This window comes from Podarcis gaigeae (genome assembly GCF_964106915.1).
Source record: "Podarcis gaigeae genome assembly, chromosome: 2".
Classification (NCBI taxonomy): Eukaryota; Metazoa; Chordata; class Lepidosauria; order Squamata; family Lacertidae; genus Podarcis; species Podarcis gaigeae.
In genome coordinates this window covers 91057535-91075211 of record NC_139679.1, presented here as the reverse complement: position 1 = coordinate 91075211, position 17677 = coordinate 91057535, and the positions used below count along the sequence as shown (strand labels likewise).

The 17677-nt window shown below is 42.2% G+C and overlaps 1 protein-coding gene across 2 annotated transcripts in view; it reads left to right on the top strand.

Annotated features, from left to right (window-relative positions):
- The window catches only part of LMCD1 (LIM and cysteine rich domains 1), a 59395-nt gene that overhangs the window by 25592 nt on the left and 16126 nt on the right, over positions 1-17677 (top strand). For both annotated transcript variants that reach the window (XR_014560633.1, XM_083725009.1), the window contains exon 3: positions 7580-7835. Coding sequence is in view for 1 of the 2 variants with exons in the window: in XM_083725009.1 (XP_083581135.1) it covers positions 7580-7835 (256 nt within the window). In the remaining variant the exon portion in view is untranslated. The remainder of the gene's footprint in view (positions 1-7579; positions 7836-17677) is intronic.

The following is a 17677-nucleotide window of genomic DNA, read 5'->3' as shown; positions in this document are numbered from 1 at the left end:
CTTAAGTAAATATGGTATTTATTTTGGTCCTCTTTTAAGTACTGTCAACCACATTCCACTCTTCTGGGTGGGGAGCAATCTGATTATTCTGTACTGCAGCCAGTGCAAGTAGATAAATAGATACTGCTGTGGCTGGAAGGGAAACGGCATTTCCATGCGCTCTGGTTTGTGTCACGGTGTTCCATTGCACCAGAAGCAGTTTAGTCCTGCTGGCCACATGACCCAGAAAGCTGTCTGTGGACAAACGCCGGCTCCCTTGGCCTGAAAGCGAGATGAGCACTGCAACCCCATTGTCACCTTTGACCGTACTTAACTGTCCAGGTGTCTTTCACCTTTATCTTTTAGTACGATAGAGCATCATAATACAGAGAGGTTTTCAAGATGCTAGTCTTCTCTGGCTTTTTTCCCTTTAGCATCTACTCAGACTTCCTTGAGTATAGCTTCCTCCAAATTCTGCTCTGTGCAAGAAATCATAGAAAATTCAGTGCCAAATATTTCCATTACCTACAAGTGATATATCATTGAAAAAAGATGAATTTCGTTTCATCAAAAATCTTTTTCTTTTTTTTTTACCATGTGTACTACTTTTGAGATGTGGTTTCAGAAAAGCTTTTAAAAGGAGTGATCTGGATTAGAGCTGTTGGGATATTGGTTCCATTTGCTACAAGCAATAGTGCCAATATATCATCCTACCCACACAAAAACACATGCTCTGCTTCCCTTACATTAAGGCTACTGTGAAGCCAGGAAACACTTTTTAAGAACCATGATGGTGTTACCTGCTGTTAATGCAATGGTCTGCAAATATATAAAATCTGAAAGAATATAGTCTCTGGCTTATGATCTGCAAAGCAAAGGAATATAACATTTTAAGACAGCTGGGATCCAAGTTCCCATGCCAAGTATGCTATAAATTTGCTGCTGTCTGGGTTGCATCTTTTCTTCCCAAACGCTTTAGCTACTTGGGAATAATCATAGTATTGTGACTAGGGCAGAGTGGGAGAACACATGCGCAAGGATCCCAGGGGTCAGTCCCTGGCATTTCCTGTGATCCATTCCACCCTTTGACCCAAGCGTTTCCAAGGCAATCTATTAAAATACACAGATCAATATACAAAGCCAGCAATCTATACAACCAATACATGAAATCACTCTCTAACCAATAGGCTTGCAAAGAACCCAGCCTGAGACCACTTCCAGTCAGGTTAGAGATCCCTGGCCTAGATCCTATAATATTTGCAGTGCTGTATTCTGTAATATCTGGCCCTGTAATCTGTTAGCCAAGCTTCAAAATGATTGCCACCAGTATGACAGGCTGTGCATTAAATGGCATCTCAATATTTAGGTCTGTGCATTTCTAGAGACATTGTTGAGAGAGAAGAGCCCAACTCCTCAAGCAGATTGATTTTAGTGAGGTTCAGTAAGTTGGGTGGTGGCGAAGCATCAGCACCTCTTTCCGCTGCTACTTGCCAGGATGACAATGGGACAAGGTAAGATGGCAATGTGGACATGGAAGCTCCAGCGGCACCTGCATCATGCCACCACAGATCTGGAGCTTCTCTAAGCTTATCACCCTTTCACCCTCCATATCCCTACCTTGGCAAATAACAGCACCACCAGCCCTGTTCATTCTTTTCATGTACTGCTCTGCTAAGGTCAGAACTGGAGACAACGATTTCCAGGGAGAGGTGCCTGCAGATAGGGATATCTATGCTTTTAAACAGTCTGCCTCACACTCTGCCTTTTTAAAGAACCTATTTAGGACAAAGAATGACTTTTGTAGACTGGAATTTGTAGAAAGACATTGAAATAGTTTCTCAGTTCTCTGCAGTGGTTCCCCCTCACCCAAGCCTCCGCATGCTTTTTATAATTTAAAATTCTTTCTTTCTTTTTTTCATAAATGACATGTAATCACACTGACTTAATGCTCCTTGGGGAGTAGAAGAGATCAGGGATCCTAAAAAGAAAGCATTTGCCCTCACGCTGTAATCCTAGTACTCCTTCTGAATTGAACTTTGGCAAGGCCGGTTGAAAACAGACATTCTTCTGTGCCATCAGCCAATTGGAGAAGAGCAACCACATGACTGGTTTTTATGTGCACAACAGGGGGAAGAGGGCAAGATGCCAAAGTAATTATACTTGACTTACCATCCAGCATCCTTTTATGCTGCATGTGGATTTATGCACTGTAATACCTTTCCCTACATCTGCGAGAGACCGGCTTCCAGATCTAATTATTTCAACACAGTTTAATAAACCCTGTTCTCCTTATTCACTATCAAGATGGGGGCTATTTAGCAAACTATTAAGTATATTCCATTCACTTTCCTCCTACTGGGCACAGCAATGTCATTTTTTGTTTGGCTCTGGAAAGGCTCTTGAAATTATTTTCTGAAAATTACTCTTTTATCACTGCCGAAAATCTATTTGTGTGTTCACTGTCTGTTTTGTTTGAAATCTGAGCTGGGTTCATATTTTTATTGTGGTTCCACACAAAGCATAGCCTTTGAAGAATCTCTTCAAATGGACTCCATCCTGGAACGTTGCATCTAACTCATTAGTGGATAATTGTGGACATTAACTGTAAATGTTCCTCTAGAGGCTAGAATGACCTTGGTTTGTATAATTCCAAAGGGAGAAATGGATGCTTATAAAAACTAGGTGGCAGGGCTGGACCAATACTTTTTGGTGCCTCAGGAAAACCCCCCAAATGATGCCTCCCCCACCAGGGAATAAGGGGCGAGTGAAGAACTACATCATGAACAAGTACAGAATAAAAACTGATGTCAAGATCTGCTGCCCCTGTTGATCCTTCTGTCTGAGGCGTCATCTCACCTTGCCTCATGGGTGGGGCAGTCCTGCTAAGAGGAGATAATGGATGAAAATTCAACACCACCTTTTTATATCAGTCCTGGAGGTCTTGCTGAACATGATTAGAAGGGATCAGCTGGTTAAAGAGGTACAGGTCAGAGTTAAACAGTACAAACTGAGAGCATTTGCAGATGATCTGGTACTTACATTACAAGAGCCAGAATCTAGTACTAAAAGGGTTTTAGAATTAATTCAAGAGTTTGGTCAAGTAGCAGGATTTAAATTGAACAAATTAAAAACTAAGGTATTAGAGAAAAAATTAACAGCTATCGAAAGGGAGAGGTTTCAGAATGAGACAGGTCTAACTGTGGTTAAGAAAGTGAAATATTTGGGGATTAACATGACAGCTAAAAATGTGAATTTATTTAAAGATAATTATGAGAAATGTTGGACAGTAGTGAAAAAAGATTTAGAAATCTGGTCAAATTTGAAGCTTTCCTTGTCTGGTCGAATTGTAGCTATAAAGATGAATGTATTGCCTAGAATGTTGTTTTTGTTCCAAACATTGCAAATTGTGAACAAGATGGACTGTTTCAAGAAGTGGCAAAAAGACATTTCTAAATTTGTCTGGCAGGGCAAGAAACCCAGAATAAAATGTAAGATTTTAACTGATGCAAAGGAAAGGGGGGGATTTGCCCTGCCAGACTTTAAACTATATTATGAATCAGCAGCTTTCTGCTGGTTGAAAGACTGGCTGCTTCTTGAGAATACAGACATTTTGGATTTAGAAGGTTTCAACAATATTTTTGGGTGGCAGGCATATTTGTGGTATGACAAGGTTAAAGCTCATAAAGCTTTTAAAAACCATATTGTCAGGAAAGCATTGTATAATGTCTGGATTAAATATAAAGACTTGCTGGAAAACAAAACCCCAAGGTGGTTATCGCCAATGGAGGCAAAGGCTGGGAAAATACTAAATATGGAGTCTAAATGGCTGAAATATTGGGAAATTCTGGAACAAGAAGGGGATAAATTGAAATTGCAGAGTTTTGAGAAATTAAAAGATAAAGTGCGAGACTGGCTTCATTATTATCAAATAATGGAGGCTTATAAGTTGGACAGGAAGATTGGCTTCCAGGTGGAAAAATCAAAATTGGAAACAGAATTGTTAGAACCCAAAACTAAGAATTTGTCAAGAATGTATAACTTGCTGTTGAAATGGAATACGCAGGATGAAACGGTTAAATCAGCTATGATCAAGTGGGCACAAGATATTGGTCATAACATTATGTTTGCTGACTGGGAACAGTTGTGGACCACCGGTATGAAATTTACGGCATGTAATGCCTTAAAAGAAAATCTTATGAAAATGATTTATAGGTGGTACATGACCCCAGTCAAGCTTGCAAAAATTTACCACTTGCCTGATAATAAATGCTGGAAATGTAAAGAGACTGAAGGTACATTCTTTCACCTTTGGTGGACATGCCCAAAGATTAAGGCTTTCTGGGAAATGATATATAATGAAATGAAAAAGGTATTTAAATATACCTTCCTGAAGAAACCAGAGGCCTTTCTCCTGGGTATGGTCGGCCAATTGGTGCCAAAGAATGATAGAACAGTCTTTATGTATGCTACAACAGCAGCAAGAATACTCATCGCAAAGTATTGGAAGACACAAGATTTACCCACCTTGGAAGAATGGCAGATGAAGATGAAGGTGATAGACTATATGGGACTGGCAGAAATGACTGGCAGAATCCGAGACCAGGGAAGAGAGACGGCGGAAGAAGATTGGAAGAAATTTAAGGACTATCTTAGGAAACATTGCAAAATTAATTAATGTTAGAACGACGTTGGTTTAGAAATTAAGTGGTTTTCAGCTGTAATGATTAAGTAAAAAGAAAAGAAAGGCTAAAAATTAAATGAAAATTAAGGGAGAGGATTTGCTGAACTAATAATTAGAAATTGGAATACAGAAAGGGGAGGTATGAGGAGGTCGGGGAAGAAAATAAGGGATTGAAATTATACTTGTTTTTGTTTGTGTTTTGTTTGTATTATTGTTTTTTTCTTTTATATAACTTTTGAAACTTCAATAAATATCTTTTTTAAAAAAAAGAAAGAAAGAAAATTCAACACCGCCTTTCCACTTGCAGAGGAGTTCTTGATACAACAAATGTGTCCAGTAGCATAAGAGGTGACATTTGCTGATTTTACACCTCCCCATCTTATGCAACTCCCTGCAGTTCAATAATTTCCCTCAATTAGTGTGTATTTTGCATACATATAGATTTGAAAGCATTTCTGTTGCGTTGCCCTTAAATCTCTTTTCACCCTTACTTTAAGATCTCAAGTATCTGATTGAATATATGTTTATGTGTGTTCATTCACCCTTCCTACCACTTTGCATTCCAGCTGCTTCATTGCCCAGAGCTCCCTAGTAAATGAGGGGATTGCTTAAACTTCAAGGAACCAAAGGGAGCACTTGGGTGCAATTGTGTCAATGGCCCACCATGCTTCTCTATTCCATAGGAAGACTTGGGCCTCAGAATTGCCAGCACTGGCTATTGGCAAATCCCCCAGAGCTTTCAGAATCCCTCAGACCCCTTAGGTCTCTGCGGTTGGACTCCCAACCCTACAGCAGTAGATTGGTACTACTTTACCAGGGTATTAAGAATAAGAATATTTTAGAGAAGAGAAGGAAATAAAACAAAGACTTTGAATACAATGCCAGAAGTGTAGGAAGAGGATATGTGTGTTATTGTACTACAAGCGCTCCTGTCTTATTTTTATGTCAAGGCAACTGAGAGATTCTAGCTGAACTGCCTCACTGTAAAGAGGAAAGCACACACAATGCATCTTGTGGAACTGATGCCCCAAACTGCATTCCCGTATCAAGGTTCTCCTTTCTCCACAATGTGTAGTGTTGCTAGCCTTGTGACCTCACTGTGCGACCTCACTGACTATGGCATATTGCTCAGCTGCTTCCAGTGTCAGCCATTGATAAGGAGCAGAGAAACCTATTTATGTGACCACATCACTGTGAGGGATCAGAAATGCTGCTATCGCAGAGACAGGAACTAACTTAAAATGGAGTAGGTCTGTTAGTGGCAGACCCGTGACATGATTTTAAAATATGTGATTTGTTGCCCAGATTATGCAGCACTATGCCACAGAGCATACCCTCGACAGAGCTTCAAGTCCCTGGCATGTGTATTTGTATGCTTAGACGTATTGTAGATGACTGTTTTATATTGTGGGGATGGTGGTTTGCCTCTGTTTTAGAATCAGCCATGTACTGTGAATGCAAACATGTTGCTGTTTTTATTTCTTATGTCCCAATACTTCATCTCACAAGATCCCAGAGCAGCTAAGAACAAATATACAGCCTTTAAAGCAAAGTTAAGGCATGGTACAAAGCACAGCAGGCCTTTAATTATAGAAATGCATGTACAAAAGCAAGTGAGTTATTTTTTTATTAAAAAGTATTTCTAAGCCACTTCATGCTTTCAAAGATTCTAAGCTGCATACAAGGCCCAGTCACATAGATCAAGGGAAGTCTGTGATGTTGTTCTTATTGTGCCCCAAAGGCCTGTTCGATAAGAGTTCTATCCAATAGGGCCAGTTGCCATGTGAATACTCCCAAATATAACCCTGCTCCCAAATATAACAATTTCCATGCTTTATATTCTTAAGAAACTGGGGCAAGGGGAAATAGCACAGAGACTCAAGAGGCCTATAGATGTATTGAGGGGGCGTCTTTGTTTGACATAACCTACACTGACTAAACATTCAAGTCTGTATGTTTTGATCTTACCTCATCCTAGGATGTGTTGCAGTGATGCACTAATGACAAACCCATTCATGCCATAGATCTCTGAACCACCCCCTTTCTCCCATTGCAGTCTTCCAGTAAAGGAGGAGAAATGTTTAAGAGCAGGGTAACAATACTATTATATTTCCCTGAATTAGTAATTTACAGCTTAATCTTATCAATTTGAAGCCAAGACTCTCGTATGTTCTGTTTCACCCACCCCATCTTATAAACTGAAATTTCCACAATCTTTTTATTTTTATTTTATTTTATTTAGTCTTGACTTCAAAGAATCATACGCCCATATTTCCTGTGCAACTCTGCAATAAGCTATTTACATATATCAGATGCCTTTAAACCTAGCTGCCAAGGCAATGCACTCAAAAACGACTTTGCTGCTTGAATCCAAATCCCTTGAAATCATATGTTTAGCTTTGGAATCAGGGCAGTGGAAAAATTGTGAATGTATTCTTATATAAAATATTAGAAAATAATGCACCTTGCGTGATAACACTGGGTTTGAACATGGATATTGAACATCGGGTGTTCTTTTCCAATTTGGAAGAAAGGAGGGATATAAATGCATTAAATAAACAAAGCAGTGAGACTCATGTCCTCATCTCTCAGGTGATTCTTTCCAAAATTGTGTAACTGACTAGCTGCATTCACAGCAGCTTAGAAGTAACACTTGGTCATTGTGCCCTGAGGCTGATTCTCCAGGGTCTCTGCAGTGTGGGTTTTTACAGTTTTATATTCCACACCATGGCAAATTCCATTAGTCTGCAGCTTACAAATTGAGTTCTTGCCAACAAAGGTCTTTTGTCCTACGCCATGATCCATTTCAATATTTAACCTTCAGTGTTTTTGAAAGTTCATTCCTGAGCCTCCAAAAGAGCACATGCCTGTTTGGGGTTCAGCTTATATCAAAGGGTGACCTCATTTTGTCTCCCACAGGAAAATATGCAAGTCATGTAAATGCAGCCAGGAAGATCACAGTCTGAGCTCCGATGCAGAAGATGATCGGAAAATTGGCCGCTTGCTCTCCGATTCGAAATACTCTTCGCTGACTGCCCGGGTGAAAGGAGGTGATGGTGTTCGCATCTATAAAAGGAACCGTATGATTATCACTAATCCTATCGTGTCTCGGAAAGATCCAACATTTAACACTATTACATACGAATGGGCTCCACCTGGACTGACTCAGAAGCTGGTAAGATCACTCACCTAATTGTATGTAAGGACTACTTGAAATTTTCCAAAACACACAGGGTTTCAATAGCTGCTAAAGGATTTAGCATCTCCACTGTGTGTCCCTTTCCCCCGACCCTGAACCCCCTTTCTCACATCTTCTTAACTTACTGATTTTATATCCTGCCTTTCTCTCAGTGCAGCACACAAGGTGGGTTTGCCACCTACATTAAAACAGATACACCTGAAAACACACCATGCAGGTAACCCTATTAAAACAGCACTGAAAATGCTTAAAACCATTTTAAAAAACACACATGCGCACAGTGCAATACCCACCCTCAGGAGACCCTGCCACAACAGTCAGTCAGTGGCCGAAGGCTGTCAGAACAAAAAAGTATTTGCCTGTCAGTGAAAGGAAAGTAAGAGAGGAGGTCAGCCTAGCCTTCTGTGGGAGTTCCACTATGTGGGAGAAGCCACCTAGAAGGCACTCTCTCATTTTCTCACCCAATATGCCTGTGAAGGTGGTGGGACTGAGAGAAAGGCCTCCCTAGAAGATCTCAAAGCCCAGACAGGTTCATATAAGGAGATATGGTCCTTCAGATAGCCAGGACCCAAACCATATAGGGTTTTGTAGGTCATAACCAAGACTTTTGAAGCAGCTGCTGTGAGAAACTTAAAGACAGATGAATTTTGAATCAAGACCTGCAGATCCTTGTCTTGGACTGTTTTTAATCATGGTTAATACATGGAACTAGAAGCTCAGATCTAGTATCAATCTATGGTGTTTCAAAATCTCCTGCATAGAGGATGAGTTGCAGTGATATCTCACCCTAAGCAATTTATTTTTATTGCCTCCTGGGACCATTTCTGCTGTTGTAAAGGGGGGGGGGGACTTGAGAAAGCACCAAATAGTTATTTTTTTACCAGAAAGATATCTCTGCTACTTGTTTCTTGATTAGTAAATAATGTTGAGGCAGCACATTCGCTTGAAATGTTTAGTGCTGAAAAATCTAGTAGGAATGAATGGCTCTTTTGTGGCTACGTATGTTGTGCATTTGGGGGCGGGGGGATCTGAAGAATGGTGTGCTTTTCCTCTATATATATGGCGTGAGGCCTTTGAATTTTCCATCCCAAATTAATCTGCTGAGCAACATGGAATTCAGTACTGTATTAATTTCGAAGCCCATGTGATTAATATGTGATGTTTGGTAGGGCGTAAGATACAAGAGGAGGAGTTTTCCCCTTCAGTGGTCTAGTTTTCAAGAAGTTGGGAGTAAATACTAAGAGCTGAATTCAACTTACTCGGTGCTCCTGCTGACACAGTGGGGCATTCTCCCCAATCCTGCACATGCCCCACACTAGCTCTGGAAGGTCAGAAGACCCCACAAAATAGCACCTTGGAGGAGGAGGAGAGGGATCGCCCTTCGCCTTGCAGATCACCCAAACCCCACGTTTGTTGCCCTCCTTAAGCCCCACTGCACTGCCACTGCTGTGGGAAACCAGAAAATGTAGGCTATTTTCTCCAGTAGCAGTGGGAGATTGGATGGTGGATAAAGAGGAGAAATATTTTCTCCCCTTCATTCCCCATCCCTATTGCCAGTGGAGGCAACGACAGGAGAAGCACAGGACAGGTTGAAAAGTCCACACCAACTGATCCGATCCTGCCCACCTCCGTCCACCTCCATTTTACCTCTTTCTCACCAGCTTTGGCAGCTCGTTTGCTCACCTGTCCAGGCAAACCTTCCTCCACTTACAGCTCTGCCAAACCGCGGCAGAGACAGCTCACAGAGGAACAGGCCAGTCTGTCCGATCACTCACTTGCCTGACTGCACTGCCCACCTGCTGTCAAGTAGGTGGCCACATGAACCGCAGCTTGATGACAGCTTTACAGTTTTATTATATAGTAAGATACATAACATTTTTTTATTTATTGCATTTATATCTCACCGTTTCCTCCAAGGAGCTCAGTGTGGTGTAGATTGTTCTTCCCCCTCCTCATTTAATCCCCACAAAAATCCTGTCATGTAGGCTCGGTTGAGAGGCCCAAGCTCAGCCAGTGAGCTTCATGGCGAAGTGGGAATTTGAACCCTGGACTCCTAGGTTCTGGTCTGACACTCTAACCACTGCATACATAACAGAGTAGTCGTTTATCAATCTTTACAGCTAGAAGCTTATAAGACATTAGTTGCTTTCTCCGCTAAAGCATTCATATAAATGGCCTGGACTTCCAAGGCCAGACGTTTTCACCATGGCCCAGTATGTTGTCTATCCTTGACTAGCATGAAGAGATGGAGATGCTCAAGAACAGACAGAGGGCAATAAGAAGAGCCTTATGTAAGCAAGTATCCTAGAGTTGCCTTGGGTGACCTTCTAAAGTTACAGTTCACCTCAAACCTCCCTGTTTGTAAAAGTTCTTTGTCACACGAAAGGAATGAAACTGGAATTCTTGGGAAACCTGTCAATCTCCTGCAGCATGCCTCAGTCCCAAAATATATCTGTTGCTCTTGAAAAGAGGGCAAGACACACGGACAAAGTGGTCTGGGATTGGCCCAGTCCTCTTGGTAACTAATACGGTGCTCTGGGACTGACTGTGTAATGTGTAAGATGGTTCAGTAGATAATGACAGCTGGGGTAGGTAGCCCAAGAATCTAGAATAATAAATCACAAATGTCCCCCACCTGGCAGTAGTCAGTAGCTGCTTACTCATTGCATATTATGAGAATCTTATTTGGGGTAATAGGTGGCTAGTTCTGTGAGGTGGAAAGTAAAAGATTATTTTCCCAAATACTGCAAATGTGAACCTGTTGTTCAGGTTCTGCCTGTAGGCTTCCTATGGGCACCTGGTTGGCAACTGTGAAAACGGAGTGCTTGGCTAGATGAGCCTTTGGCCTGGTCTAGCAGGGCTGCTCTTATGTTCTAAAACACCTTCAATTTTGACACAACCCTCAGTTTCCAAATGCACAAACAGTTTGTTTCTCTGTAGCACAGTTGGATGGACTGAGAGAGTTTGGGACAAGAATTCTACTTTGAAGGTTTGTAATATGGATTGCTACAACACTGGCATGCATCCTCAGATATGGGCATGAATTTATATATGTTTCTAAAAATGAACAAGAGCACGTCTTGCATTCTTCAACATTTCGAAGGATCAAAGGCACAGAGTCACTACTTCACTACTTCTCTTCCCTTAAAATTTCATAGATTTGCTTCAGGTGGTCATTAGGCATGTTTGCACATGGTCATTTCGAACCCGATCTCCAGTCCTTCCTCAAGTGGGGGGCAGTGGCCAAGACATAGGATTGGAACTAATGCTAGTTCTCCTCAGAGTAGACCCACTAAAGTTAATGGACATAGCTGACAGGTACGTTAATTTTACTCTAAGTAAAACTCAGTTGGCTTGCCACTCTTAGGACTGTATTCAACAGCACTAAGGCAGAAGTTCTGTTAGCTGCAAGGATTTTTCTTGTGCAGTGGAACCTTCTCCCCCTCTCCTCCCCCTATGCACCCCCTAAATGTGTAATGTGGGTTCCCCCAGCCCTCCAGAGCAGATTTGGAGCTGGCGCAGGGCATGTACAGGAAGAGGAGGAGACTGGGAAAGTCCCATTAAGGTAGCAGGAATTATTCCACAGGCTTCCACTAGCACAGCAATTTAGTTGAATACAGCACTGAGGTTTTCTTCGTGTCACTAGGAACAAGTTTTAATTACTTACTTGAGTTGACGAAGTTATTTAAGCCCTCAATAAAGTTTCTGTGACCACAATAAATACCTTTGTTATTCCCCTTCTATATATAGGCAGGTGAAGCTCAGGAATTTGATATCCTATCATTGTGAAAACAAGTAGTGCCCTTTAACTCGAGTACATTTATTTAATGCTTACAGTTTACATGTTTTGTTTAGAGTTTTATCTGTGTTTTGGTTGCGTTTTCCTGTGATCCTTAAAGTTTTGGGTTCTTGTTGACTGTTTAGATGTTTTTAGTTTCCATAGGAGGGAATAACTTTTGACACACAGAGAGAATCGGTCTCATTTATTCATTCAAGTGCTCTACTCTATCCCTCATGCATAGCAATGAAACCTTTCATATCCAGCACTTCTGAAAGATGTCATGCAACCCAAAGTACATTCATAAGGAATGTGCCAGATCTAGCCCCCAGCTGCATTTAAAGCACTATAGCACCACTTGAAGCAGTCATGGATTCCCCCAAATAATCCTGTAAAGTTTTCACTTCCCTCACCATTCCCCTTAAAGAACTACAGTTCCCTGGGGAAAACGAATGATTGTCAAATCACTCTGAGAATGTTAGCTCTGTAGGGGGAATAGGGTCTCCCCACCAACTCTCAGCACCCTTAACAAATTACACTTTCCTTTAAAGAATGACTCTTTAAAGTGGTATAATACTGTTTTAAAGCTATTGTGCAGATGGGACCATATTGTTTGTAACTTGGAAACACAAATACTACAATTGAACCATCGGTGGCTTTGATAGCATAATCCTCTGCAGCATCTGACTGGAGCCTAACAAGTTCCAAAATCAGGTCCAGCATTCCTTTCCATGCCCAGTATTTGGACTTGGCTGACTTGATACAACTGTGAGAACACATGAAAATACATTCAAGATATCTGGAACAGGTTTAGCCAGCAAGATTTGATTTAGCTGCGTGCCGTGATATCTACACTTTAAATAAAAATACTTTTTTCTTCACCTTCAAACTGACTTAAGTTGATTTCTAAGCTGTTTCCCAGAACTCTGTTCTACATGCCAAGAGGGATTTGGAAGCAAAAGTGATACGATTCAACAGCTTAAGAGGCAGAGTACACCAAAAATAAGGACATTTCCTCAATGTAAGGTGATGCATTAAACTCTGGGTGGCCAATTTGGTGCCCTCCTCGTCCTGCAGGGCTGGGAAAGGGAAATAACCTCTGTGAAACAGGCTGCAGACTCCACCTTCAATTTCCTCTGCCCCCCCCCCTTTTTGTGGTCTACAGCACCCATTATCCCTGGCCATGCTGAGGGTAAAAAGGAAATTAGTTCATAAAATAACTGAAGGAACTATCTCCTAAAATAGTGAAAATAATTTTCTTTTCATGAGCTTCTCCCCACCAGCCCAATATGGTAAAAGCAAGTTGTTTTGGCATATGTTTAAACTTCTGCAATTTTTCCTCAGTTATGAGAAGATTGTGTTGTGCTGCTGGTTTAGCAGATGTATGGCGGCATTCTGTCTGAGAGGAAGAAGACGCCCATGATAACCCTCAGTGAGGCATGCTGGGTAGCCATTCCCAATTTGGAAGCATTTGCATCCATGTTTGTATGGACAGTTTGTCCAAACAGGGGTAAAGGCCACGAGTTGCCCAAATGTGGATTGGAATGACTGCTGTCGCACCTAATCGATCACTGGTTACAGCATTTCCTTTCTGGGAAGAAAGGAAGGAAGGGCTGCTTGTGTGGTGTTCACCTTGTTCACTGTGCCCCCTAGTTGCTTTAGGGTTTACTTTCATCAACCTCAGCCAGCGTAGCCAATGGGGGAATTGTTGTTTTTTTTAAAATAATATTTATTGAAGTTTCCATTAACAACATATAAAAACAAAACAACAACAATAAAAACAAACATAAACAAAAACAACAAGTATAGTTTCAGACCTTATTTTCTCAGCCTACTTTCCCCGACTCCCTCATACCTCCCCGTTCTGTATTCTACTTTCATTACCCAGTCAGTAAATCCATTCCCTTATTTCCCAAAGTTTTTTGACAATTCCATTCCTTTTCTTAATTAACATCTCTGAACACCGTATTATTTTCCAACCCATGTCTTTCTAGCCTTCATTAATTTTATAATGAATGGGGGAATTGTAATCCCAAACAACTAGAAGGGCACCAATTGGATGGGGAAGGCTGGCATGGACAATGTTGAGCTAGTTGACCATCTGACTTGGGATGAAGCAGCTTTCTTTTTAAAATAAAAAACTAACATAGATAATGGTTAACATTTTAGGGCTCATCCAGACATGCATTTGTGCTGCATTTCAGGCACACACCCACACTTTAAAGCTCCCCGCGAATTTGCACAGGCCTGGTTTTATGCAATGAAATGGGCCTGCCTTTCTTTTGTGTGCCAGTTGATAGCTGTGCTATACGAACATTGTACTTAACCATTCACAAGAGGTCTCACGCTGGCAGACTTTGCTTGTGTAACTCCATTGGGCATATTGTTTAAACATTTGGGGAACAGATCTTCAATTGCAAAGCACTAGTGGGTTACGTTGCATGTTTCAAACAAGCAATACAAGCCTGCTGAGGTGTTTAATATACACCCTAACAGTTGTGCTGTTCATTAGGCAAGTGCTGACCAAGGTGGAAATTAACTGAACTCTCCTGAAAGCTGGTCTCTAAAAAAACAACAACAGTGAATGGCCAACAAGTCACACTACAAGAGGGAAAAGGTCCCTGTCAGAGAATCTCTCTCTCTCTCCTAAACTCTGTTCCATAAAGAGATTACCGTATTTTTCGTGCTCTGCTTCAGGGCGCCCCAAGCGCCGGGTGGCAGGCTGCTATCCGCAGCGTAGGGAGCCCTGCGGGGAACTCCTGCAGGGCTGCCTAGACTGCGGATGTGTTCCCAAAGCGCCGGGCGCTCTGCTTTCAGCGTGCCCCGCACTCCGGGATGTGTTCCTGAAGCCTGGAGAGTGAGAGGGGTCGGTGCACACCGACCCCCTCGCTCTCCAAGCTTCAGCAAAAGCCTGCATTCACCCCATAGGACGCACCCAGATTTCCCCTTCATTTTTGGAGGGGGAAAAGTGCGTTCTATAGGGCGAAAAATACGGTAACTTCACTGAAAGTTCTCAGCATCCTTTTTGCAAATGTTAATCTTGAATGAGACCAGCCTTTTGTCTCCAGCTATGAATTACAAGCCAATGGCTAACTTGATTACTTACAAACTTCTTTATGTTAGATTTGAAACACGGGTCTCCAAATAAAGTGCAGACATTTTTCATCCCCCCCTCCCCGAATAGCATTGGACTGTGTGCTTGAGTAATAAAATGAGTTGGCCATTGGCCACTGAACTTGGTGGCCACCCCCTGCCACCAGCTCTCCTGTTTGGCACTCGAAAAAGCAGTAGAGATTGCAAGGGGGGCGGTGTTCAAAGGTGTAAAGTCAGCAAAGTACTAATTTATAAATTAGCTTACTTAGGTTAACTAATGGCTTTACAGAAGGGAAAATGGAAGACCTTCCAGACTGTATACAACCCTGCGTAATTTTTCTTTTTGTCCTCCCCCCCCCCAGCACTAAATTAGAATCATTAACATCTCACCCAAGTTCTGTTTGTGTGCTACATGTGGGTTTATAAGGCATTGCAGCTGGTGGTTAACTGTTAACAAGCTTGCCTTTCCATGGCTTTTAGCCAGCTAAATTTTGGCAACCACTTGAATGTAATCTTTCATAAATAGGAAGCATGTCTCCAGGCACATACTTAATATTTGCTAAACACTAGGGATGCCAAAAAGGTTAAGGGAGATTGAAGTTTTGGACTTGTGCCTTTGGTTTTTGTGACACCTGATGTGTGCTGGGGCTCTTTCTTAATCTGTTGTGTTTCTGGGATGTCAATCAAACTTAGGCTGGAGTGGGGCAGAGATGGGGCATCTGTGTCCTACCCTATCTGGCAGGAGCAAGGTATGTTGTCACCAAGCCAAAAGCAGTGAAAAGGAAACCCTGACTGATAGATAGATAGATAGATAGATAGATAGATAGATAGATAGATAGATGATAGATATTGCATATCTATTCTGAGTGGTTCAAGACTAGGCCCAATCCTCCTTACAAGTAATCATCCCAAAATCCTCAGGGGGCCTGTTGTGATGACTTTACGAGACACCTAAAAAGATAAAGTTGCTCATATATTTGCTTAGACCTTGATGCCTCATTTGCAGCAGTGTCTGAGAATGTTAACAGTATCATCTGGTTTGATTTTATGGGGTGGGTTACAGTTTCTGTGGTCCAAGGATGTAGACAAGACTTGTGTTCAGGCATTCAGCTGAATACAAATGTTCGCATGAGTCACACCCCAATGTCTCTGCCCACTCAGTTCCTGACCTTCCCCATGTCTGCAGGCTGATTATATTCATGTTTGCTTCATAGTCACCTCATGTGACTAGAAATCCTGATAAGGCATAACTGTGCCCCAGTGACCTCTCAGTTGGACCACTGTAATATGTTATACATGGAGCTGCCTTTTGAAGTTAGTCTAGCAGCTTCAGACCTTTGTCAGAGTAAAACTGCTGGAATTTTGATATGTACAGCATAGTTGTATATTTTGCAAGTGTTAAAAATTTTGTGAACCTGTTTTTTTTATCCTCCAGTTGTCTTGTGTGTTTTGTTTTTGGCAATTTAATTGTATAAAACCAGCAATTTTGCTGAAGAACAGTATATAAATACTTGGGGAAATGCTTAAAAAATAAATTGAAAATGTGAAAAGCCTTTGACATGATACAGCAAGGATGGAGAACCTGTGGCCTTATGGATGTTGTTGGGCTTCGACTCCCATCAGCCCCAGCCAGCATTGCCAATGTCTCAGGAAAAACAGGACTTGTGAGCCAACAACACCTGGGAGGCTGCACGTTTCCCTCCCCTGTGATACAGTATCTCTGCTGCATGCTCTGTACATGGGTATTGCATCATGAAAGGATGCTCTTGACTTGACTAAACCTGACATACAGTTTGGCTACACAAGACTCAGGTCAGGTGGCTGTGGTGTGGAACCACTGGGAAAGTCCTTACTGGTTGTCTGTGCTGCCATTTGGGATACAAGCAGTAGCAGATGACACAGTTGGTGTTGGTGGCGTTGTTCGCCTGACCTCTCAGCTTTGGGAGTGGTAAGGTGGGGGAGCCAATGCAGTGCTCCTGCCAGCACATTTGCCCTCACCTGCCCTCCCCACCACCTTGCCCCTCGCACTCTCCCAGTAAGCAGCAGTGACTCTGCAGCCTCCCAACCCCACCTTTGCTACTGTATGCAATGGAGAAACCCCAAAGATCTGAGTCATCTGCTGTGTTGCGTAGAGAGTGGCTTCCCTAGTAAAATGGTGGACAAAGTCACAGAGATGGACAGCCTTTGGCATTCTCGTTCCTTCTGGCATCTATATGCCACTTGATGCATTCACAGGTGGAGATGAATCAGCGTACGGGGCGGGGGGAGGTTCAAAAAGTATCTACATGGTGCTTTGAGAATAACTTGCACCTAAATATTAGCAAGACAAAGCAGATAGTGTTGGACTTTCAGAGGAAGAGAGGGGAACTAGCCCTGTTGTATATCAGGGGGCGTTGTGTGGAGAGAGTCTCCTTTAAATTCCTGGGAGTTTACCTTAGTGAAGACCTCACTTGGAAAAAACAATATAACTCAGGTGGTTAGGAAGGCCCAACAGAGACTCCATTTTCTCAGGGCCTTGCGAAAGAACAATGTTAAACAACAATTGTTGACCACCTTCAACCGGTCCACAATAGAAAGTGTCCTCTCATATTGTATCACGGTGTGGTACGTTGGCTTGACAGCCACAGACAGAAAGTTTTTACAGAGGGTGGTGAACACAGCACACGATATCATGGGCTGTCCCCTGAGCCCGCTAGATGACATTGCAAGGGATCGTTGCCTTAAGAGAGCGAGAAAAATCCTCAGGGGCGATTCATATCCCGGCCAGCACCTCTTTACTCTTTAATCTTCTACCCTTGGGCAGGAGAGATAGAAGTATAATCAGTCGTACCAACAGGCTGAAAAACAGTTTCTATCCGTGGGCTGTCAGGCTGCTGAATGGAAAATAATATAGTGCAACTGACTTTGGGGTTTGGTGTGTTGTGCGACAAGCACACAGAGTGCAATG